Source organism: Leopardus geoffroyi, chromosome C1, assembly GCF_018350155.1.
Source record: "Leopardus geoffroyi isolate Oge1 chromosome C1, O.geoffroyi_Oge1_pat1.0, whole genome shotgun sequence".
In the NCBI taxonomy this organism is placed as follows: domain Eukaryota; kingdom Metazoa; phylum Chordata; class Mammalia; order Carnivora; family Felidae; genus Leopardus; species Leopardus geoffroyi.
Genome location: NC_059328.1, coordinates 144,361,246 through 144,386,173, shown reverse-complemented (window position 1 = coordinate 144,386,173; position 24,928 = coordinate 144,361,246). Strand labels below are relative to the sequence as shown.

General features: G+C 34.6%; 1 protein-coding gene across 4 annotated transcripts in view; it reads right to left on the bottom strand.

The window, feature by feature from the left end:
* GALNT13 (polypeptide N-acetylgalactosaminyltransferase 13) overlaps window positions 1-24,928 on the bottom strand; it is a 545,013-nt gene that overhangs the window by 453,109 nt on the left and 66,976 nt on the right. For all 4 annotated transcript variants that reach the window (XM_045479868.1, XM_045479870.1, XM_045479867.1 and 1 more), the window contains exon 3: window positions 21,194-21,439. In XM_045479868.1, coding sequence (XP_045335824.1) covers window positions 21,194-21,335 — 142 coding nt within the window. In that variant the 5' untranslated portion in view covers window positions 21,336-21,439. The remainder of the gene's footprint in view (window positions 1-21,193; window positions 21,440-24,928) is intronic.

The following is a 24,928-nucleotide window of genomic DNA, read 5'->3' as shown; positions in this document are numbered from 1 at the left end:
AGGGTTATAAGCAGAAGAAAACCAATAATAATGTCATGAAGATGTATATTACCTTGAATTTAAATTCAGGTATATTCATATTACTTTGATTTGAAACTCATTGCGCAAATTCCCCATTTCCCCTACTTAATTTGTGCATTTTTACACAAACAAAAGGAAAACAACAAAGACAGTCAGATGCAAAGTAGAGAATGGTATAAAATATTATCTAAGGGTGATACCCATACAATATACTAATCGAGAATTCTGAAAGTCTCTCACTCATCAAGTAGAAACAAAAAATATTCACTTCTTCATCTAGACTATTTTACATTATAAAGGCCTAGGAATATTAAGCTGTCAAATCAACTTCTTTTTCTTACACATAACTACAATTCCCTAGGACCTTCTGACAAAACAAGTAATAGAAAGTTTGAATCAGTTTTATCTCTAAAATATGAATTCTTATGGTAGATCTCTGATTTCTGGAAAGTAAGGGAGGAAGAATACTTCAGTTGTTCCAAGACTAATTTCCATCCTTCCTCTTCACCACTACCTCCTCCCAATTCTTGATAGTCCTCACCCACATTTTTTTCATAGTAATTAAACCTTCTGGAACACACTGTCCTCCTCACTAGCATGCAACTCCACAGTAATTTTGTCTATTGTGTTAGCTGATTTATCCCAATACTCAGAGAAGCATCTAGCACATAGTAGGTACCCAATAGACATTTACTGAAGGAACAAATGAAAGTAGATGAGGTCATTATTCCCATTTTCAAATTGAAGAAACTGAGGCTTATAATGGCAAATGAATTGTACAAGGTCACATACACCTTTATGAAATGACAAATTTAGGATTAAAATGAAAATCCTTTTCACGCTAATGTCCATGTGTTAACCACTATACACTGAATATTTCGTAAAGCATTTAGGGCTAAGACTAGTATTTTGTGCAGTGGACAGACTAAAGACAACTTCTAGTGCCAGAGTAAGGAGTTATGACTTTGAGCTGCCATTAGTAGGAAGTTATTGAAGGACACTGAGCAGGCAAGTAACAGCATCAAAGTAGTGTTTCATGAAGATTTATCTCCCATCAGTGTGTAGAATAGATTGGAAGGAGAACATCAAGGCAGCAAGACAGTTCAAAGAAAAAAGCACAAGTGAAAGATAATTTCAGGAACTAGTCTAAGTAAAGTCTATATATCATTGGCAACCTCAAATTAGTCTTCAGCTTTGAAATGCAGACCTATTATAAGTTCATTCAACAAATATTTATTGAGGGCACACAATGTTCATAACAGCCATCAATAGACTCTTCCAGACATTTTATGTCAAGTGATCAGATAAGATCATCTATATATAGCCATGTTCATTTCATTCCACTTGGTGGGCATGAGAATAGTACAGACAAGTTACGGATCTTCAAAGAACCACCATAAAGTAAAAGTAGAAGAGGGTATCCAAACTAGATCAAAGTTGATTCATTCACCATGTGTCGGTTCTATACTTGCTCTATGAAAGACCCTGCGGCACATGATTTCCTGAGTCACAGATGGATCTTAAGTCCTAAATACAAAGTGCCCTTAGTAGAACAACAAAAATCCACATAAATAGCTTGAAAATAAGGAGATTATAATGGAAGAAGCTTAGATAAGGTATTATGTAGACTAAGAGGAAAAACATTGGTTACCTTAAGCTTAGATTGCAGAAATCTTCAGTGAATTGTTAATAATTAAACTATAAAATACATTCCACCAGAGAACATCTAAAATAGTGTATTAATGGATTTTGGGTAGTTCTTGGTAAATATCAGTAACTTTTAATGATATTGGGTACAGTAGATATAATGATAGTGATATATTTCAGCAAGAGGTATTACAAAACTCATGAGGCCGAAAACAAGGTTGCAAACTGTATAGGCCCTTTCACAGTTACTATAATTTCTGAACAGGGCACTAGGTTGGAATCCTCAGTAGGTTTACCTTAGCCTCTAGTACTGGTCTAACTTTGATAAGTGATTCATTCTCTTGGATCTCCATTCCCTTTAACAAAACAAAACAAAACAAAACAAAACAAAACAAAACAAAACAAAAAGCTATGGATCACTAACTCCTCCTTTACATATAGAAGTTATATATATTATTTTATTGATTTATAAATTGTATTTATATAAGAATTGACTCAAAAATGTATTCTAGGTCTTTGAAAATTTTCAGAAATTTGAAAATAGTGGGGCTAGATGATTTCTAAGACTGTTACAATCTCTAAAATGCAATAACTATCTTTACATCATTCTTTCATTTGTTCTTTGTCATGTGGGTACCAATTCCAAAATGTCATATACATAAAGTTCTTTCAATGAGGCCATTTCATAGAATACCCTGCATGATCCTTACTAGTAAGTTTTACTCTGTGTACTTACTAAAAAGAGTTCCATGGACAAATTATGACATAGCTTCCAATTCATTTGTAGCTCCATTTGTCATGAGAAGTGAGAACTTCAAATTGTATAATATAAATGATCATTTCAGCAGTCTGCTTATAGAAGTTACTTAAAGTCTGTATATTTTAATATTTCTTAGTTTCTTTTCTAGCATAGGTGACTTTCTAAAATATATATTCATATCTTCAAAGAACTCTAAATATTTTATTCTTATCCTGATATTAAAGTTAGAAAGATTAGAGAAGTGTGTTTGTAGTAGTATCTTGAATCTTGATGAAGATTTCCGAATATCATCTTCAGTATCCTGACAACTACTCTGTGACTTGAGACACTCCATGTCTCACTCTTCCTGTACTTTTATGACTGTGGAACATTTTAAAAAATGGTTATTAGTAGTTGTATTTAAAAAATAGTTACTAGTACTAATAAAACTAGTAGTCTCCTAGGGCAACCATAACAAATTACCACAAACTTAGTGTCTTCAACAGAAATTTATTCTCTCACAGTTCTGGAGGCTAGGAGTCCAAAATCGGGTTGTCAGAGGGCCATGCTCTCTTCAAAGGCTCTAGTGAAGAATCTTTCCTTGCTTCTTCCAGCTTCTGGAAGGAACACCTTGACTTGTGGCAGCATAATTCCAATCTCTGCCTCTATTTTCACATGGTCTCCTTTTCATTTTCATGGTCTCATTTCTGTGTGTCTCTCTCTGGTCACTCTTTCTCTTTTAAGGAAACTAGTCATTGCAACGGGGGTCCAACCTAATCCAGTATGATCTCTTAACTAACTACATCTGCAAGGGTCCCATTTCCAAACACGGTCACATCCAGACATTCTAGGTAGAATTTTTTTTCAGACACTACTCAACCCATAACACCAATTTGTTTGAAGTATTCTACCAATTTGTTGAAATATGAAAAATAGCACCTATTATAATACATACATTTTTATTAATATTATAAAGTTATGTGAAAAAAAATTATGCTTTCAGCTGAGGAAAACCTGTATTTGAAAATTTCATGTTTTCTTTGTATATTGATCATGTTTATGTATTGTTTATGTTCTGATTAGATTATTTTTTAATTTTTTTTTAATGTTTATTTATTTTTGAGACAGAGAGAGACAGAGCATGAACAGGGGAGGAGCAGAGAGAGAGGGAGACACAGAATCTGAAACAGGCTCCAGGCTCTGAGCTGTCAGCACAGAGCCTGACGCGGGGCTCGAACTCACGGACCGTGAGATCATGACCTGAGCCAAAGTCAGACGCTTAACCGACCAAGCCACCCAGGGGCCCCTCTGATTAGATTTTTAGTTAGAGTCTTGAAATGATTCTCTCCAGTAGTACTTTATTTATGGAACAAAAGCTGAATTTTTACTCTACAGATCCCTTTATCATGGTAGCATAAAGCAAGTAATCAGTCAGTATTTCTTGCCTCACTCACACAGCTGATGTGCCAGGCACTTGTAGCCACCAGAATCACAACAGTAAACTATATAGATCAATTTTTTGTTGTCAGCAGGGAGGGAGAAAATAATGTAAATAAGAAAAACATATAATATTTCAGGTGGTAAAAATGCTGCAGGGGAAAACAACACAGAAAAGAAAGATAAGGAGTTCAGGGATAAGAAACAATTTAAATTTTTAAATAGTAGACACAGTGGAGGCCACACTCTATCATATACATTTGAGGAAATGTGCAAAAAATAGGACATGAAGACAATTGGAGAAAGAACATTATTGACAGAAAAGTCAGTAAGTACAAAGGCCCTGAGGTGACATATTCCAAGAATAGCAAAAAAGGCAGGCTGAATGGAGTAGAATGAACTAAGGGAGATTAACAGGACTTTAGCACAGGTGTTACAGAACTTGGTTCTGCCATTTAGGAACTTTCACTTTTACTCTGAGTGACAGAGAGCCAATGATGTAGTTTGGGCATAGGAATCGCATGATTTAGTTTAAGTTTTATTTTATTTTTAAAATTTTTTTTAACATTTATTTATTTTTGAGAGACAGAGCATGAGCAGGGGAGGGGGAAAGAGAGAGAGGGAGACAGAATCTGAAGCAGGCTCCAGGCTCTGAGCTGTTTGTTAGCACAGAGCCCGATGTGGGGCTCAAACTCACAAACTGAGAGATCATGACCTGAGCTGAAGTCGGACGCTCAACCGACTGAGCCACCCAGGTGCCCCTTGATTTAAGTTTTAAAAGAATCACTCTAGCTGGTCTGTTGAGAATACATTATAGGGGAGCAAAGATAGAAGTGGAGAAACTAGTGAATTGGGGAGAAATGTTTGAATTCTGAATACATTTTGAAGGAAGAAGAAAAAGGATCTGCTAAAATGGAATGTGAAAGAAAGAGAAAAGTTAAGGATGACTAAGATATTTAGTTTAAGCAACTAGAATTCTGGGGCCGCTAAAACTGAGGTGGAGAGGACTACAGGTAGGGAAGCTTTAGGTGGAATATCAGAAGTTCAGTTCTGGACTCAGTAAGACTAAGATATCTTTTAGAATCCAATGGACTGTATCAAGTAAGCCTTGGGCATAAATGTCTAAAAATTAGGTGAAAAGTGTGGGATGGATATATAAGTGTAGAGGTTGTAAAATTGTAAGATAGCCTACTAAAGCAAAGAGATCATATTAGATGAGATCACTAAAAGAGTGAGCATAGAGAAAGAATAGATAAATCAAATCTCATTTCCTGGGTGACCTCAACCTTCACAAGTGAGGTGATGAGAAGGAGCTTGTAAAGCAGATTGAGAAGGAGCAGTCAGTGAGATAAAAAATCAGGAGACTGTGATGGCCTTTAAAACAAGAACAAAAGTATTACAAGGAGGTAGAAATGATTAACTGTTATTCATGGTCAAGTAAGATAAAGGTTGAGAATTGGCACTCGGATTTAGCAAGATGAAGACTTCATAAAGTGGTCTTTGTAAAAGCATTTTTGGTGGAGTCATGGTAAAAAGAACCTTACTGGAGTAGCCTGCATTTAATGGATAATTCAAAGACACTAAGTGCCAAAAAATCCTGTCAAGATGATTCTCTCTTAACTTCTCCATAAGGATATCTGAAGCCTTAATGCTATGGCACGTGGTACTCAGAGTGTAGGGCTTGGTATAAAGAGGACAATGAGGTAGCTCTAACGATGAAGATGTTGATAATGCACACGATCCTTCCAATTCCGCAACAGTGCCAAGTTCCTCAAGAACAATTTCTCACCTTCTGGAATCTGATCTTTTGAGATCTAGTTCACAGCTCATATAATAATTGGTAGAATTTGGCATGCTCAGAATGGGTATAACCAATAATGATGTAAATTACAATTGACAGATTAAAAGACAGAAAGAAAACTACAAAAGAACCATACTATATAGCAGCAAATAATAAGGACAGTTATAAATGAGGAACTAATAAAGAAAGACTTTTAATTTTTTATCCCCTTTTTAAAAGACAGAAATGCTTAAACAAATTATGATGTATTAGAATAATGTACAGCCAGTGAAACTGTTTTAGGGAACATTTGATGATGCAGATAAATGTACAAAATACAAATTGAGAGAATTAAAGCAAGATATATGAAACAAAACACAGTAGAATCCCTATTAGAAACATAAAGAAATAAACCAAAACTTTAATTATAATAATCTATATGTGGCTGGCTTGTAGGTGTTTTTTTATATCCTATCTTATATTTTTTACATTGAAAAAAACATTTTTAAATAAATATTATGTTACTATAACCTGAAAGGAGAATTAATCTTCCAGAGAAAGAATCATATATTTAAATGATTTTTAGTAACAATATTTTAAAAGCATTTATACTCAAGGAACAAGGTTTTGTTTTCAGAACTATTAACTTCAGGTGAATGTTGTGCACTAATGTTGTTCTGTAGAGCCTTTTACGTTTCTTAAGGCAAATATTTAATCCTGGAAAGAGAGAAGTGAAATTTTCTCTGGATCACACTTTTTGTTAAATCCAGAATCATGATGAAATCCATATCTCACAACCACAGCACCAATGTTCTTGTCACTAGAATATTTTATTCCCAATATCCCCACTCATTCTACCAATCTAACGGAATCAGTATGACAGACCTCTAAGAAAACACACATAAATGTATCTCCAAACAGTATGAAACAAAAAAGATAAAGTATACTGGTTATAGTAATGCCAAATACAGGTTTTAGATGCATTTTCTGTACATTTCTACAGCCTTATTTTATTTATCATACTTTTTTTATACTTAAATATGGTAAGATTTAAATATTCCCATTAATTAACATAAAAATATAATTCTAAAATATAGAAAAAGAATAGGTCTGTAGCAAGCCTCTCATTTTACAGGTGAAGATAGAGTGATATGAGCAACACACTGAGAGTAGCAAAGCCAAGATTAGAAGTGAAATGTTCTCATTCTCCAGACCAGAGCAGTCTGCAAACTTGTCAAGAGTTTCATCAGATAATATAAAGTTAAATCATCAAAAGAGTTTAGCTCTGGGATATGAATTAGAAGACAAATCAATAGAATCAAATAAACAGACTGACATAAAGACCTTGGTAGATACAAAGATTTTCTATCTAATCTATCTAACGTTCTTTTTAACATTACAAATCAGTGATGAGGGGAAAGATATCTATCACAAGTAACTATAGAAAAAAAATATACCCTCATTCCTACACTAAAATAAAATACATATGGATCAAATCACTTAACGTAAAAAAAAAAAAAGTGTAAAAACAAAAACTAAAAGAATTGGGGATTACAAGGACCTCTCCGTTTATTCCTGAACAGGTTTTTCCTCCAATTGCAGCCCAAAGTTTTATGCTGTTTTTCCTGCCTCATGGAGTTTACTTGTACTGCAAAATGTGTCATAGTATAGAAACAAAATTTTACCACCACCTAGATTGTATCATTGTTGAATATATCTACAGTGACTAATACATCACAGTTTTATTTTTTTTTTTTAATTTATTTATTTTGAGAGAGACAGCAGGAGAGGGACAGAGAGAGAGGATAGAGAGAATCTCAAGCAGGCTCCACACTGTCAATGCAGAGCATGACAGAGGGCTGGAACCCACAAACTGCAAGATCATGACCTAAGCTGAAGTCAAGAGCTGGACAGTCAACCGACTGAGTCACCCAGGTGCCCCTAATATATAACATTTTTAAGCCAACCCTCCATTTATTTTTTTAATTCAAAAATCTGTACAGAAGGCCAGCATATACTTACACTTAGTATTTAATGATAAAATTTACATGTAAGTACAATAAAAACTGAGAACTGTAAAAAAAAATTGTGAGTAGAAAGTACTCTAATTAGCAAATATGTTTTAAATTAAATTATAAATAGTGTGGTGAGATAAGTGTCCTCATACATTGATGATGAGATTTGAAGATTAAAAGGCTTTACAGGAAGTCATCAGAAATATCTATGAAAAGCCTTTTAAAAATATGTATGCCTTGAAAAAAGTATATCCCACAACCAAAAATCTAACCTAAGTATATAATTAGCAACATTTTCAATACTTCAAACTTCCTAAAGATGTTTATAACATTATTTTGTGGTAAAAAAAATACAAGTAATCTATAAAAATTAAAAAGTACTTCATTATGAAAATTATAGTTTATACATATGATAAACTATTATGCAATGGCTAAAATCATGTTTTGAACAAATATTTCATGCAGAACAAAATGCTCATGCTATATTCATCAAAAAATTAAAATATTAAATTTTATTTTATGATGCCAATTTCTGGATGGAATTCCTGGTTATCTTTCTTCTTTATTTTTATTTGTATTTAAAATTTTTTCTACAATATTTATTAATTTTATTATCAGAAAAAAATATTACTATATTTTTAAACATAGTTTTATATTAGATTTCCATTTGCCTTCAAATCCAAATGTCTAGGTGCACCTGGGTGGCTCAGTCAGTTGTGTCCAACTCTTGATTCAGCTCAGGTCATGACCTCATGGTTTGTGGATGGGGCCCCATGTGGGCTCTGCGCTGACAACACAGAGCTTACTTAGGATTCTCTCTCTCTCTCTCTTTCTCTCTCTGTCTGCCCCTCCTCAGTGTGTGTGTGCTCACTCCCTCTCTCTCTCTCTCAAAATACATAAACATGAAAACAAATTAAAAAAAAAAAAACGTCTAGGGTGCCTGGGTGGCTCAGTCGGTTAAGCGTCTGACTTCAGCTCAGGTCATGATCTCACAGTTCGTGAGTTCGAGCCCCGCGTCGGGCTCTGTGCTGACAGCTCAGAGCCTGGAGCCTACTTCACATTCTGCGTCTCCCTCTCTCTCTGCCCCTTCCCTGCTCATGCTGTGTCTCTCTCTGTCTCAAAAATAAATAAACATTAAAAAAAATTTTTTTAAATAAAAAAAATGTCTAAAGAAGATTTGGTTAGTAACATTTTGGATACTTTTCAAGCTACATAATAAATACACCAGTAAGGATAATATGAAATGAATTCTAGAAAGTAAACTCAAGTATTTGAACCCAAGTCATACATATAATAGGAAAATGTATAGGTATATACTGGGGAGTATTACATGAAAATATCATGCTGATTTTGAAAATCCATGCCTTTTTTTATCTTCAAGGAACAAATGTTTCTGGAACAGCTGGGTTTTTATTTTAGGAAAAAAGTAATCTTGACTCTTCTCACATCATACACAAAAATTAACTCAAAGCTTAAAGGCTAAAACTATAAATCTTCTGGGGAAAATACAGATGAAAGTCATCATGGCCTTAGCATAGGCAAAGATTTCTTAGATAGGACACAAAAGGAACCATAAAAGAAATAAAAATGATACACTGGACTTCATCAAAATTAAAAATCTCTGCTCTTTAAAAGATACCATTTTTTTAAAGCAAGCCACAAACAACCCAATTACAAAATAGGCAGAAGAATATGACAGACACTTCATAAAAGAAGACTGGCCAACAAAAACATGACAAGTTATTCAGTATCACTAGTTACCAGGCATGCAAATTAACTCAAATGAGATATTTATCACACGCTTACAAAAATAGCTAAAATTGAAAGCACTGGCTATGAAATGTTGGCCAGGATGTGGAGTAACCAGACCTCTCTTATGTCACTGATGAGAAAAGCAAATAGTTTAACAACCTGAAGAAATAAACTGGCATTATGTCACCAAATTAAAATACGCTTAGCCTGTGACTCAGCACTATCACTCCTTGATATTTACCAGAGTTGTGAAAACATATGTCCACACAAAGATTCTTGTACAAATGCAGCAGCTTTAGTCATAACAGGTATTGAACAAACCCAAATGTCCATCATCAGGCGAAAGGGTAAACAAATTGTAGTGTATGCAAGAAGTAATAGGAGACTTCTCAGCAGTAACGACTGATGCACTCAATAGCATGGATTAATCTTAAAATCCTTATGCTGAGCAAAAGTCACCAGATACACAGGAGCTCATACTGTACATTCCATTGATCAGATGTTCTAGAATAAGCAAAACTAACCAACAGTCACAAAAACCAGATCAGTGGTTGTGTGGCTAGGTCGGAGGAATTAGGGACCTAGCACAGGGAGTGTGAAGGAATTTTTTGGGGGGACATACCTGATTGTGAAGTTGAACCCTGGGATTTCTTTGTCAAAACTCTTTCAACTGGATACTTAAAGTTGAGCATTATATTATACCTCAACAAAATTGATTACAAAAATATTCTTTAACCAAATACTATCCTCATTCATTCCCAAAGCTATATTTACATATACCCTTGATTACTGACTAACCATGGGTCCTGTTGTACAACTTATCCTTGGTAATTTTCCTTTTTGATTGGATTTTTCATTTGTAAAGCTTTCCAATATTACTTTCTAATATTTGTTTTCTGTCATCTCCATTTCCCCTAGCTTCTTTTCACAAATGAATTAAATATACCATATATCTACCTCTTTTTTTTCTCAAAATTCCTTAATCTACTTTTCATAAACATTCCTCTGTGTCCTCTATGTATTGATTCATTCCACATATCTCACATGATACACATGCTCGATCCAGAGAAATACCACATGTCAATATGCAGTGATCTTACATGCCTCTGCATCAGAGACAGTATATATAGTGTAACACAAGACAAATTCTGAAAGAAAAGAGATGGTCCCCCGGCTATAAATATATCATTTGGGTTGTAAAATACACCAATAAAGGATAAAAGAAGTAGTTTGAACCAGGTATGTAAACAACAAAAAATACTTTTGCCGTGATAAGTGAATTATTCCAAATTTCTTAATTATCAACCTAAACTGGATATCCTATAATCATGAGAACACTTGGAAAGTATCAAGCTGATGACACATTCTATTCTTTATTCATTCGATAATTATTCTTTGAGCATCCACAATGAACCAGGTAGTGTTTCAGGTGCTAAGGACAGAAGTGGACAAAACTGATAAAAATTCTGTTTAGCCAATTATCTCTGCTGCAACATAGCTCTTTAGTAAAAATTGTTTCCAATGATTAGAGATAAAATTTGCCAATTCCCATTTTATTGGTGGGTTAATATGCAAATAGTTTTATCTGTCAATCAACTCAAGTCTTTATGGAATTGAAAATTAGATCTTGCCATCAAAAGACAGATAGTGTCTTATTGATACTTTTCTCTTTTTCTTTTTTTTATTTTTATGTCATAAATTCTCTCTCCTCCTGATAGTACAGCATTGATATGCTGACATTTCATTCATACAATTCTGAATTATTTTCTCCCTTTCCTAAACATGAGAACAAGAATGGCTTCTTTATCTCTCTATCCCCAGCTCCGATGCAAATCAAGCATTGAAAGAATTGGCTCAGCTTGTTTAATACTGAATTAGTTAAGATTTGAGTAGAAAACTTATTAAAACTATCTAAATTTGATACTACAAAACATAAAATTTTCTTGTGCCTACCAACGAATTTGCAAAGTGAACAATTTAAATATATGTGTATGTATGTGTGTGTGTGTATATATATATATACACGTATATATATATATATATATATATATACACGTATATATGTATATATATATGTGTGTGTGTGTATATATATATATGACACCATTTCACTCTCTGCTAACCCTCAGCTGATGATCAACATAACTTTCTTTTCCAGAAACCTTCAGTGGTGCCCCATTTCCTAGAAAACAAAGTTAGAAACTTTTTTCTCCAGCACTCAAAGTCCTTTAAAATCTGTCTCCCAACTTTCAATATAAAATCTAGAAATTCCCTTTATGTCTGATTCTGCTTCAATCAATCAATTCACTGTCCTCTTACATCCTCACTTTGAAAACGGCACTTTATTTCCTCCTGTATTCACCCCCTCCCAATTTTCACAAGTCCACATAATTTATATACTTCAAGTCCTCTCCTAGTAATTCATTTGGTATCCTTCTCTCAACAGCCACTACTTTCTATTGCGTAATGTAGTTATTTATATACACATCATGTACGTACATGTCATATCTCCACTAGGCTGCAATTCTTGAAGACAGATGTTTTATTTGACTAAATTCTGTATATTTCTGAGTATCCAGCTCAGTACTTTTAGTGAATAAATGGATGAAAGAATTGTATCAATTGGTCTTATTAAGCTTTGAAAAAAAATTAATGTTTCACTACTGTTCATAAATTTAACTATTCTTTCTAAGACTTCAGAGGCTTAGCCCCAAAGACAAGTGCTGAGGAAAACTGCAACATAAATTAATATACTGTAGAGATTTAATAATTGCAAAATTGCTAAAGTCTGAAATAAGGCAAAGTGCCTGTCAGAATACTTGTCTCTTAAGTATATTAACTAAGACATTTTTTCCCCAAGGTCAGTGGCCACCTCCTTCTATGAACTCTAGAAATACCCCTATTTATGTAAATATTTCATAAATAGCACATAAATGCTATTTATTTGTTTTCCCTAAAAGGAGTCTAGGCACACCTAATTCAGGGACACAGAATACAGTTCAAGGTCCGGGCTCAGAAGTCTGACAAACCAGGTTGTGAGTCCCTTTTTCCTTCGTACCAGTTTTGCAACCTTGGGGAATTCAATTAACCATTTGAGGTCTCAGTTTCACCTATGAAAATGAGGATAATAATGGTACCTTTCCTCAATGCTACACTAAGAATTAATCAAAACTATATATATACATGTAAAATTAAGTTTACTGTGTCAGATAGTAACCTGAAAAAGTACACTCAATAAGAGTTCATTATTATAATTTATTTTAAATTATAAAATAATAGTTCATTATTATAATTTATTTTCATTCCCAACATTGATATATCAATGAGGTCTGGAAGAGAGATCAGAGGGACTTGTGGATAAAGTATAGAAGGCCAAAGAAAATATCAAAGGTCATAATTCTATAAGGCCTATTGATTTTTGAAAACTATTTATAAATCTGATTGAAACCTATCTGGGAAATACATGTTCTCCACTCTAACTGTGTCGATATGTCCTACTTTTTGAACGACTATAAATATTATTGCCTGAGAGCTCCAGCAGTCATCATAATTTATTCAGGGTGATTCCAATACTGACAATGTATTTAATCAATCTCACTTTTCTACCCTGCCCCCAAGAGTTGAAACCATATTTTTATTTTGAAAAAAAAGGAAAATTTGGTGTTAGTTTTAACACTTTACCAGTTTTCAGTTTTCCCTCACACCTGTACACAGGAATTCTTCTTTAAAGCACCAAAGATTAATCAAACATTCACTGTTTAATAAATGATTACATGGATGGGTGTTAATGTAATGAGGAGATCATCTAGAAAGAAATAAAAGACTGAGGCAATAGCCCACTGTCAGGATTCCAAGAGAACAAGGCTACCTGTGATGTCCTTGGATTTATGAGGAAACAAAACAAAACAAAACAAAGCAAAACAAAACAAGTCATTCTCCCAGGCAGAATGAAGGGAAACATGGAAGTATTAAATTGGGGTTACTGGTCAGCAATTCCACTCATTTTCTTCATTTCCCCTAATTCAGAGCAGCAGTGAAAAGGTCTTAAGCGACACAAGGGGTTAACAGCAACTTTGTAAAACCTTAAAATGCCAGATAAGGTGACAGTGTTAGATAAATGACCTGAAAACAGAGGATCCCTAGGAAATATTTTCCTCATTGGAATTTATACATCTTACTAGCCAGGGAGACCTGGCAGGGCCTACAGTGCCTCTGAGAGTAAAGACAAAACACTCAGTTCAAGTTTTCAGAATATGTACTCCATACTGGTATCCAAATGAAAGAATGGTACTAGTACAAACTTATTGATAACAGAGTACTTTATGTAATAAAAGTGTTAATAACCAATACCTTAATAACCAAATCCTATTCTATTGGTTGTGAAAATTCTGGCACTCCCCCTTAAACTCACTCTATATAATAACACACACATACACACACACACACACACACACACACACACACACACACAACACCTCTAACCCTTGTAATTTTCTAAATGATAACAGCACTAGGAGCATCTCTTGTTCTAATATTTGGTCTTTGGTACAAAGCTCCTAAATCTCTTGCAATTTCCTGCGTGATAGAAGTGGTTTCTGTCCTAATAAGGCAACATTTGGTGGCCATCTAAATGGCTCCTGGCTGGGGGCTGGCCACCAGATAGACCAAGCCATGATTAGAAGCCTGGATCTCTCAGCCTCACTTCTATCTTCTGGGAAGGGGAGAGGGGCTAGAGATTGAGTTAATGATTGGTCACTTCTATGAGATGTAGCCTCCATAAAAATCCCAAAAACACGGAGTTCAGAGACTCCTGGGTTGGTAAACACGTCAACCTGACAGGACGTGGCACACACCAAATCCAATGGGGACAGAAGCTCCTTCCTTTGGGACCCTTCTGAACTTTATTCACCCTATGTAGATACATCTCTTCATCTGGTTGTTCGTTCATGCCCTTTATTATATTTTTTATAATAAACCAGTAAATGTAACTAGCCATTTCTCTGATTTCTGTGAGGCACTCTAGCAAATTAGCAAACTTAAAAAGGGAGTCCTAGAAACCCCAATTCACAGCTGGTGGGTCAAAAGTACAGGTGACAGTCTGGGACTTGAGATTGGTGTCTGAAGTGGGAGCAGTCTTATGGGATGAGCCCTTATCTTGTGAGGTCTGATACTCACTCCAGGAGATAGTATCAGGATTACAGGACCCTCAACTAATGTAGACAATAGCTTGGTGTGGAGATAAAGCCCACACATCTGGAACTGTTAGTTGTATTCTATGTGCGAGTAAAAGAAAACACAGGAGTATTTTTCCCATATACTTACGCTGCCTCAGTTTCTTCATATGTAAAAGAATAATGCCTACTTCACAAATATTTTGTTAAAAAATTAATGAGCTAACATCTGTAACTAATGGAGAATAGTTAACAGTTTATAATTACTGTTACTCTGATCATTATTGGCTTATGTGCTTATCTTTGTTTACATACAAGCAACAATTCTTTCTTAGAAACCCCCTCGCTTTAAAAGTTTTTATTTTTACATTCATTTATTTTTGAGAGACAGAGAAAGACAGAGCACAAGTGGGGGAGGGGCAGAGAGAGAACAAGGCATAGAATCCGAGGCAGGCTCCAGGCTCTGAGCTGTAAGCACAGAGCCCAATGCGGGGCTCGAACTCACAGACTGAGATCATGACCTGAGCCAAAGTTGGACGCTTAACCGACTGAGCCACCCAGGTGCCCCAGAAACCCCCTCCCTTTTAAAGTAAATTTCATTTCATTCCCTAAGTATGTGTAATATACTATACACATACCTAAGTATGCATAATATACTAATATCAGGATCCGTAAAGAAAGCTAGGTTCCCCCCTGTCTTGAATATCATAACTTTATATCCTTCCTGTTCTCTGTAATGATAAGAACCCCTCTGGGGTTTCTAAGCAAAATCCATCCATCATGTCACCTCCATATCACTACTTCTCCTCTTGGACCACACATTGTTTGTAGACTGACCAAAAGCTAGATAGTAAAAGAGTTCACTTTTCATATTTTCATTGGGTGGAGGGGGGGAGAGCTATAAACATATAATCATTCATTTAAAGACCAGCATGATTTTTAAAATCATGACTCATATTCACTTCATTTCACAGATGGCAACTGAGGCCCAGAGAGATGAATTAACTTGCCTTCAGATATAGGCTGTTAGTAGTGCAGCCAGGAGTAGGATCCACTATGATAGAGTGCTCAAGCAAACCTGCCACATGACCTCAAATTTGTCCACAATGTATCTAGGTGCACTGCCGCAGCACTGGTCTTTTTAAATGCCTATTCTCTCAAATATCTAATTCTTCCAAATTGGGAGTACCACTAGTTAGTATTCCATGCCATTTAGGAGTTCGAAATATCCTTCAGTGCATTTTAGTTCCAGGTGGCCCCAGGGTGGCATAAAAAGTTAACATCCTCCCCTAACAAGTACTGATGTCACCAAAAAGCAATCCTTTAGAATATAGAAGAAGAAAAAGGATTTATGTGTCTGTATTTAATATTGGAACAGGTCTGCATGTTCCCATAAAGTCCCTGAAATAATCTTTTAATCTTTTTTTTTAAAAAAGCATCATTCAATAATTGATGTTAAAAAATGATAATGCTGACTCAGTAACAAAGATTCAATTATATCCCATATGCCTTATTTAATAAAGAAGAATGTAATCTATTTTAGAAAAAAAGTTTCCATAAAAGTGATGGTTTGATATTGGAGTTTAATAATGTAGCCAACTTCCTACTGAACAATTCCATTTAGTTGCCTAACAGGTGTCTCACATTCACCCTATCTAAAATAAACTCCTGTCTGCTCTCAAATCCTCTCCTCCTACATTTTTCCCTTTGAGGAAACTGGGCCAAACAATGCCCTCAAGAAACCCAAGACTTGTCCTTGACCCTCCCATATCCTACACCTGCCAGAGCCAGTCATGCATCCAGCTCCCATATCTCAAATACCTCTTCATTTTATCTACTTCCGTAACACCTCACCACCATTCCTCTGCTCTAAGTAGGCATCACTGCCTACACAAAATTGATGGAATACTACCACAACTTCGCACCCAACCTCCCTAATGAGACTGTTTCTTCTCCAATCCATTCTCCACAATTGAATCCATACTGAATCCATACGGATCTTTCCATAACATAAAGGAAATCATATCTGCTCTCTTTTAAAGCCATTCATTGAGTTCCCAATTTTTAAATCCATTCACTGGCTCTTACTCATTTGTTATCCATATACTGTAACAAACACATTAAACCCCCATCAAAAACAAATCTAGGGCACTACTAATGCCCCACATTCAGTCAAAATGTTCATCCCCATCTCATGACCCTGTCTCATCCAACACGTGACAATAAACATCCTAAATCCTATTATCATAATTAAACTTGCTCGCTTTATACAGTCTTGTTGCATTTCTACATATTCTTAAAATGCAATTTTTAAAAATTTTTACAGCTTTTCAAACTGTACCATGTTGTTTATCATTTTTGAGGGATAAAACTTACTACTGTATTATCAAAATTCATTCATAGATTCATTGTAAAATATATGTACTATTCTCTTGCATTAATATATCACAATTCATTCATCAGCTTTCCCATTGATGCGTCCATGGGTTATTCTCAGCTTTTACTACTATGAACAGGAGTACTATGAGATATTTCTCTATGTGGAAGAAATTTTCTTAAGTATATGATAATAATTCATGGGTTACATATCAATGTTCAGATTTCAGAAATAAACTTATCTAAAGTTATAAAAAATGTGGAGATGCATAACCTCTAACAATTGGTATTATCAACCTTTTTGATTTTTGCCAACTGAATAGATATAATATGTCGTTGTAGCCTCGGTCTGTGTTTCCCTGATCACAGTTGATGTTAAATATTTCTTCATAAGTTTTTTCTGCTATATGTGTTCCCTTTCTAAGCAGTGTCTCTTCATGGCTGTTGCCTATTTTTTTTCTTATTGGGTTACTTGTACTTTTCTTATTAATAGGATATATATACATATATATATATGCATGTATATATATACATGTATATACACACACATATACACATCTGTATATACATACATACACTTAATTTCTCAGTTGCATGCTCTTTTAACATTTACAGTTTGTAACTTCTCTTTTAAGGCATATTTGAATAAAACAACTTTCTCAATTTTAATATAGTTAAATCTATCAATTATTTCCTTTATGGTCAATGTTATTTGTTTAGTATTTTTAGAATTCTCCCTTAATTCAAAGTCTTATGTCTAAATACTTTTCTGCTAAAAGTTTTAGTTTTATTGTTGACATTAATAAAGCCAAAGTTTGTCTTGGTTTATGACATGAGGTAGGCATCCAATTTCATGCTTTCCACATCAATTACCATTTTATTTTCAGATCCATTTATTGAAAAGCCCTTCTCTCTCCCATTGATCTGCAGTGCTCCTGTCACATTCTGAATGCCCAAACATGCATAAGTCTACTTCTAGAGTGTATGCGATTCCATTAGGCAATTTGTCTACCCATTGTGATCTCTTGTACCAATATTACAGTCTTACTAATCTTATAAGAGTTCTGTATTATCTCATTCAGAATTATCCTGTAATCTCTATTATTTCATAAAAATTTTAGTACCTTCTTCTCTAATTAGCTATTTCCTACTTGCATAATTTAGACTCAGCTTAAATGCCACAGCCTCTGTGAAATGTTATCTAAGAATCTAGACACATTTTCTCTACTGAGAGCATCCCTCTTCCTCATCCTAATGTCCATTGCACACATTATGCTTCATAATCATTTCTAAATTATGTTTTTACAGAGAGAAAGGGAGAGAGAGAGACTAAGAGAGAGGGAGAGAGAAATGTTTACTTTATTATTGACTATAAGTTCCAGATAGTAGGAACCTCAGTTCCTTTATACCACCAGGTCTTAGCAGTTAGTAGATACTTAACAAATATTTTATTTGAGTGATTTCCTCCTTTGGGGCTACTCCCAAAATAACCACTACCCCCACACACATGCCCCACTGGGGACCTGACTCACCTTGAAGAGCAAAGTCTGTCTGGAGCATCATCCAGACTATTCATGCACCTTCACAACATTTAGCAGATAATTGATAAAGGGTTATCATGAACCAATACTTCACTGTATGGTTTATGCACATTATCCTATTTAATTCTCAAGGCAACCCTGTGAAGCAGAATTACTATCTCTCAGGTTCTGATCTGAAGTGAAAACATTAAGATTTTGCCAAGGGATTTGCCAAAGTCATACAACTGGATCAAGGGGGAGGAGACAAGGGCCAGGTTGATGAACAAAATCTGGGTTTAACTATGTGGCAATCTGTACTAACTGTGAACTCAGAAGTCCTGGTGCTTGAAATTTGTCTTCCTTTGTCCATCACTGGGCTTTTCCCTTCTTTTCTTTTTTTTTTGATATAATTGACATAGAACATTATATAAGTTTAAGGTGTACAAAATGTTGACCCAATAGGCACTTAAATAATTGATGAATTGATAAATAAATTAATACGTGTATCTTAAAAATGAATTCATAGTGTATGCCAGTGTCGGGTACTTTAAACCAGTTTAAAATTTAGCACTAAAAGGGATCTGAGAAATCACCTAGTACAAAACCTTGTTTTTTAAATAATGGAGACACCTAAGTCCAAAAGGATCAACACTTTTTTAAGTCAAAAAGACTGTTTCTAACATGTGCAGGACATGAAATTTTGAGGCACATACGCTTTGCACAGCATCATCTGCCTGTAAATAAGTTACTATTTTAAATATGTGGAGAAATTCCTATATAGAGCAATATTCTGAAATAATAAGTAACATTAGAAAATAAAATTAAAACCCTATAGTTTAGTCCCATTTATTCAAGACAAATATTAATGTACAGCATTAACGAAGTCTTAAAAATAAGGAGAATATAGTTTAATTTTACAACTTAAGTATAAGGAAAAATTACTATTTTTGCCTTGCGTCATTAAATTTCACATTTTGAGATTTAAGACTGAGCATTAAGGACTTAAATCAGCAAAGCTGTATTTTTTGGTACTTGCAGAATAAGCTGTCATAGTTTTGCTGAATCAGATTATGACATTTTTTTTTTGTGACCAATCTAGAAGTCTCTATTCAACAAATGACAAAGTGATCATTCCAAACTGATGAGATCCAACAAACCACATTTCCACTTTCAGCCAAGCAGCAGCTCAACTGAGTTAACAAAGAAGCAGAGAAGGAGGATTTTTTTCTGGGATTTTAACCAAAGATCAGCATATCAATCCTCATGTTCATTTATCAAAAACCGATAGACTCATAAAGTTCTCCTCTTTGAATAATTCTAGTATAAAGGCATAAAATATGCATATAAACTACCTAAATGGGTCGAGGCTCAGTCACTTCCAAGGTACTTTCAATTTTTTGTGCTAGGCAAAAACTACACTGAAAGAAACTCATTTCACAAAGAGGAAGATCATCAGAATACCTCCAATTGAGTAAGATCACTGCTACAATCTGATGCAAAAAAACAAAAAAAAAAATGTCCAAAATACTTTTTCACAAAAACTAATTTTTGGAAATGCTCTTCTGTGTTTCCCAAGCCTCATATAACCAACAGTTGCTTATTAACATATTTTTAATTCATAGATGACCTCAAAAATATCTGTAACATTAAAAGCAGACTGTATCTGCTTTTTGCAAATAAATGCAAATCTCAAGCCAGTCATTTAGATTTACTTTTCCAAAAGGTACAAACATTTAATGTTTTTAATTTTTTTAATGTTTTATTTATTTTTGAAGGAGAGAGAGAGACAGAATGAGAGCAGGGGAGGGACAGAGAGAGAGAGAGAGACACACAGAATCTGAAGCAGGCTCCAGGCTCTGAGCTGTCAGTGCAAAGCCAAATGAGGGACTCAAACTCATGAACCGCGAGATCATGACCTAAATGAAAGTTGGATGCTTAACCGACTGAGCCACCCAGGTGCCCCAAAAGGCACAAACATTTCAAATGCAACTGAAGGCTTACTTTTTGTAATAAATAATAAACTGCAGTTTATTCTGCACTAATAAACTGCAGAAAATGAATCCCTACGACTTGACTTAATAAACCACCATGTATAAAAATCTTTACGTTTCTTTATCATTCACTCTTATCCTGTCAATGAAACCGATCCCTAAAGAGGGAAATACTGAGTTAAAGTGATGTTATCCTGTACCTGACATTACCTTTTGCACTTAACACAAGGCAATAATCTGGTTGTTGAATCTGAATCTGGCCATCAACATGTGTTTTGTTTAAAAGTTGTTTGTTTGTTTGTTCATCTGTTTATTGCTTCTGGAAGTCTGGGTGTCATGTGTCCTTGCATTTTGCTACAACCCCCACCATCTTACTTAAGTAGTTGTCCCCCTGTATGTTAGGTGCTTAGCCTCCAAGGGTTTTTGCTTCTGGAGGCCTAAATTTTAAATTCTGTCCAATTGAATGTTCACTAAGTTATTCTTTCCATACAGTCACAGAAAACTGGAATTATGAAATTGGAAGGTACCTTAGAGGTTACCTAACTCTTCTCATTTCTCCCAACAGGACCTGAGGCTGAGAGAAGGAAGTAACTTTCCCCCGGTTAAATGTACATTAATAGTTCTGTCAAAATGCTCTGCTAACGCAAGAGCTGAAAAAAAATCCCTACTTCAAAGTTTCACGTTTTGTCAAGAGTCACCAGAGCTGTCATCTCTGTAAGCAACATTTGCTTCGTAAGCACTTACCCCTGAGTGCAGGTAGCAGGGACCTCTCCTTCTTGTCATCGCATTTGTTACATTCACTGAAGTACAGGAGTAGGAAGACATCAACGAGAACCCACATCAGTGAAGTGGCTAGAACCACCTTGCAGTAAACAAACCTCCTCATGTCTTCCCTTGATTTCTAGTTAACACATAGATCGAAGACAGATGATACAGTGATAAATCCAAGCCACAGGGGTGAACTCCAGGAAAAAAGCAGGATGCATCCCACTATATTAAAAAAGAAGGAAAAGAAATGTCATTATTGCATAGGTTTTTTTAGTATGAAGGGGATAAAACATGAAATACATGATGTATTTAATGTTCCCATATTTATAAGCACTTGACCTTCAAATTCAGAATGAAAAGCCGAAATAAGTGAGAACTGTAAGCAAACCAGGTGGCTAAAACGCTACCAGCTAATCCTAGATCTGTCACTACTCTGCTGGGCACTTGACAACTATTTGATTTTTTCAGGTTGTACTCTTTTCTTAAAAAGCCCTATGATGATATTCTGTAGAGCAGTAGGTTATCAAATAGAGCATCCTTGAATTTACCCTGATTCAGCACTTTTGAGGAGCTAATAACTGCCGAAACAGAAATCATCCCGGGATACAATAAATTAGAGTAACTAAGAACTAGACTTTACACACAGATAGGCCTGTGTCTATTCACCTCCTATCTGCAGGACCCTTTTTTAAAAAGCCTGTTTTCTCAACTATACAATGAGAATAACAATGCCAAACCTAAGATGTGCTATGAGGACTAGCCACAATAATGCTTGTTAAGCATCTTGCAAGACAGATAATTATTAACGTATAAAACAAAATAAAGTCTCAAATTCTCAAAAAGGACCATTGCACAAAATAACTCATCAGTTACTTAACCTTAAAAACTCCATCTGGTCTGCATAGAAAGTATCCACAACAAATGTGTAATTTGGAATGGATAGCATACATTCAAAAAATTATGAGAGGGGAGACAACATATTAGTTTAAAGTGACTTCAGATAACCAAAGCACAAATTCTAAAAGGCATACAGATATGTGCACAATTACCTATTGAGAGGTATTCTAAATAAATGTAGAATTAATACCACAAACATATTTGTTTTATTGACACTATAAAAAGCAATAATTACCTGGTTAATTCATTTACAATAAATTGACAGTTAAGTCATGTACCATAAATATAACAGGCCAAAGATATGTTCATGCCATTTGCTACACTTAATATCAACTGAAGTTTAAAATTTTTGAGGTGAATAAGTAATACAATTTTGAAAGATATTTGAGAAGAACAGCTACAAAATGCAAAGGTACTCAGAATACTTCATAAATATCTGTCTCAAAAACATCAAAGTGCAATTTGCTGAGGCAAATGCTCTTTAAATTAATAGCAGCTGACTTTGCATCATAAAGCAATACAAAGGCTACTGCCTGTAACAACGTATCCAGACTAGCAAGGAATTCAAAATTTACATAAAGTGACAGCTGAAAACATAACAGAGTCTATCTTCACTGTCTACATTAAATTTACATTTATGCAGCATATTTTTTTAAAAAGGTATAAAATGTGCAAGTCTACAGAATATATGATATATGGGGTTTATCTGTTTGCTTATGATTTTTCTGGAAACAAATGTCATGCTAATTATTTACTTTATTTCATTTCAACTTCATTTTCCTGTAAAGTGTATAACTAAATTTTGGAACTCAGCCTCCAAACCTGGTAACAAGTGAAGAATTCCCTGACGCATATTTCCTGTTACTTTATGCATGCATGCTTTACTGAATACAAGGTATGAAACAATTCAAGCTGTCAAATGTTCTGTGTTTCTTGGTCCTATGATGAAGTAGTTCTCTTCAGTTTATTGTAGAAAAAAGTCCCACAGAAAAGTATATATAACACTGATGGTTACCAAATAGCCATCCCCAGATTTAAGATGGGAATATCTTAAAATAAAAGATCCTATCATAAAGATCTTACATGTTATATAAAGATCTATAATGAAAGGCATAAAAGCACCATCCCTGACTCTGTAATAAAATGAAATGATGACTTTGGGTCAGGATTTTGCCTCTCTGTGCTTCATTGTCTTTATTTATAACATATTTCCTGTCCTACTCAGCTCGCAAAATATTGTAAAGGCTTAAGCAAGATAAAGAATGAGAACATTTTTAAAAGAAAATATAAAGAATATTATAATAAAAAATCTGAAATCGCTTAACTTTAAATATTAAAATGTCTAAGATAAGACATTTCCTAATAGGAGCCTAACAGTTAATGTTATTCAGAATTTAATATAAATTTTAGCTGTAATAGAAAGTCAAAATCATATCTTATTGCCATTTCAAGCCTTACTCAAATTATTCTAATTTCATAGCCTGAATGAGCTATATATCAAGTCATTAGCACTGAGAGAAGTCTAATCCCACTATTCTAACTGACAAAACTAAGTTGTTGTGTGATTTTTTTCATTTATATTTCAAGTTTCGAATTCTATCTCTACTTTGAAAACACCTACCTCCACCTTGAAAATGCACTAAATTTTATCATTCATTGAGCCATATCTGCTGGCACTTGCATAATGGTAATCTCATATACTGTATTCCAATACTCTTCATGAGAACAAAACTGATGGGAGCAGAAGGATGGTACAAAACACACAGTAACACTAACCAACATAAGCACAGTTGGTAGCCCAGGTTTATTTAAGAGAATCAGCATCTGTATTATGTTTTTATTCCAGTAAGCTTCTATTTATTTGCAAACACTTCTCAGTTTCTGAAGCCAAATCCAAGTTCTGCAATATCCCTGTCTTGCCAAACCAATGTGGAGCATGACTAACTTGCATAAACTACAGGCTCTTCTATCTGAATACACAGCCCCTTTCCTAATTGTTTCAGTATCTTTTGAGCACAGTTCCTTCTCTCTTTAAAAGTACTTCTCTAGGTGGGAATACTTTTAAGAGAAAGCCATCAGGTACCATCTTGCTAGTCAGATTGCCTTTCTTTTTCTTCTTGCCCACCAATCATGATATCCATCAGATATTCTATGATGCGTTACAGGATTTTTGTCTGAAGATATATACCATCTTCCTATCTTTATCAAAAACATATTTCAAATATAAAACAATCTAGATAAAGCTTAGGAGTTGGTAAATATGTTTTTAAACAAGGAGAAAGAGTTTTTCGTTTTAAAATTCGGAGCTTATCACTTCCATGGAGAGTCTAGTTTAGTTGCTATTAGACATATTTTTATCTGTACTCATTTGTTTTATTTCGTAAAAATTGCATAATAGGTGCAAATTTATTCATTCTATTTTGTGAGGCTATATGTGAGGCTGCCAAAGCATCCTGGGAACTAGTGTAAGACTGCTGGTAGTGCTCCCAGAAGGTTCAGGCACCAACGTACCTCAAATGTTTTAAATAGCTATGCAGGAGCTTCTGTGAGCTGATGACTGGACAAATTTGCAGAACTGGTTTACAGACTAATAAATCTAATGTGTAAGCACTGAAAATAAAATGTGCTGCATTAGCCACAGGTATGATTGACAGGAAGACCGATCTTTGTATGAAGGAAGGTTAAAAATTAAAATGACCTAGAGGGATCTACCCATAGCTTAAACAAAGGATCCACTCTAAAAATCATACCACACTGGAAGATATACCATGAGACAAAGAAGCAAAGATAATGTTAAATGAATGCCTATGGGGG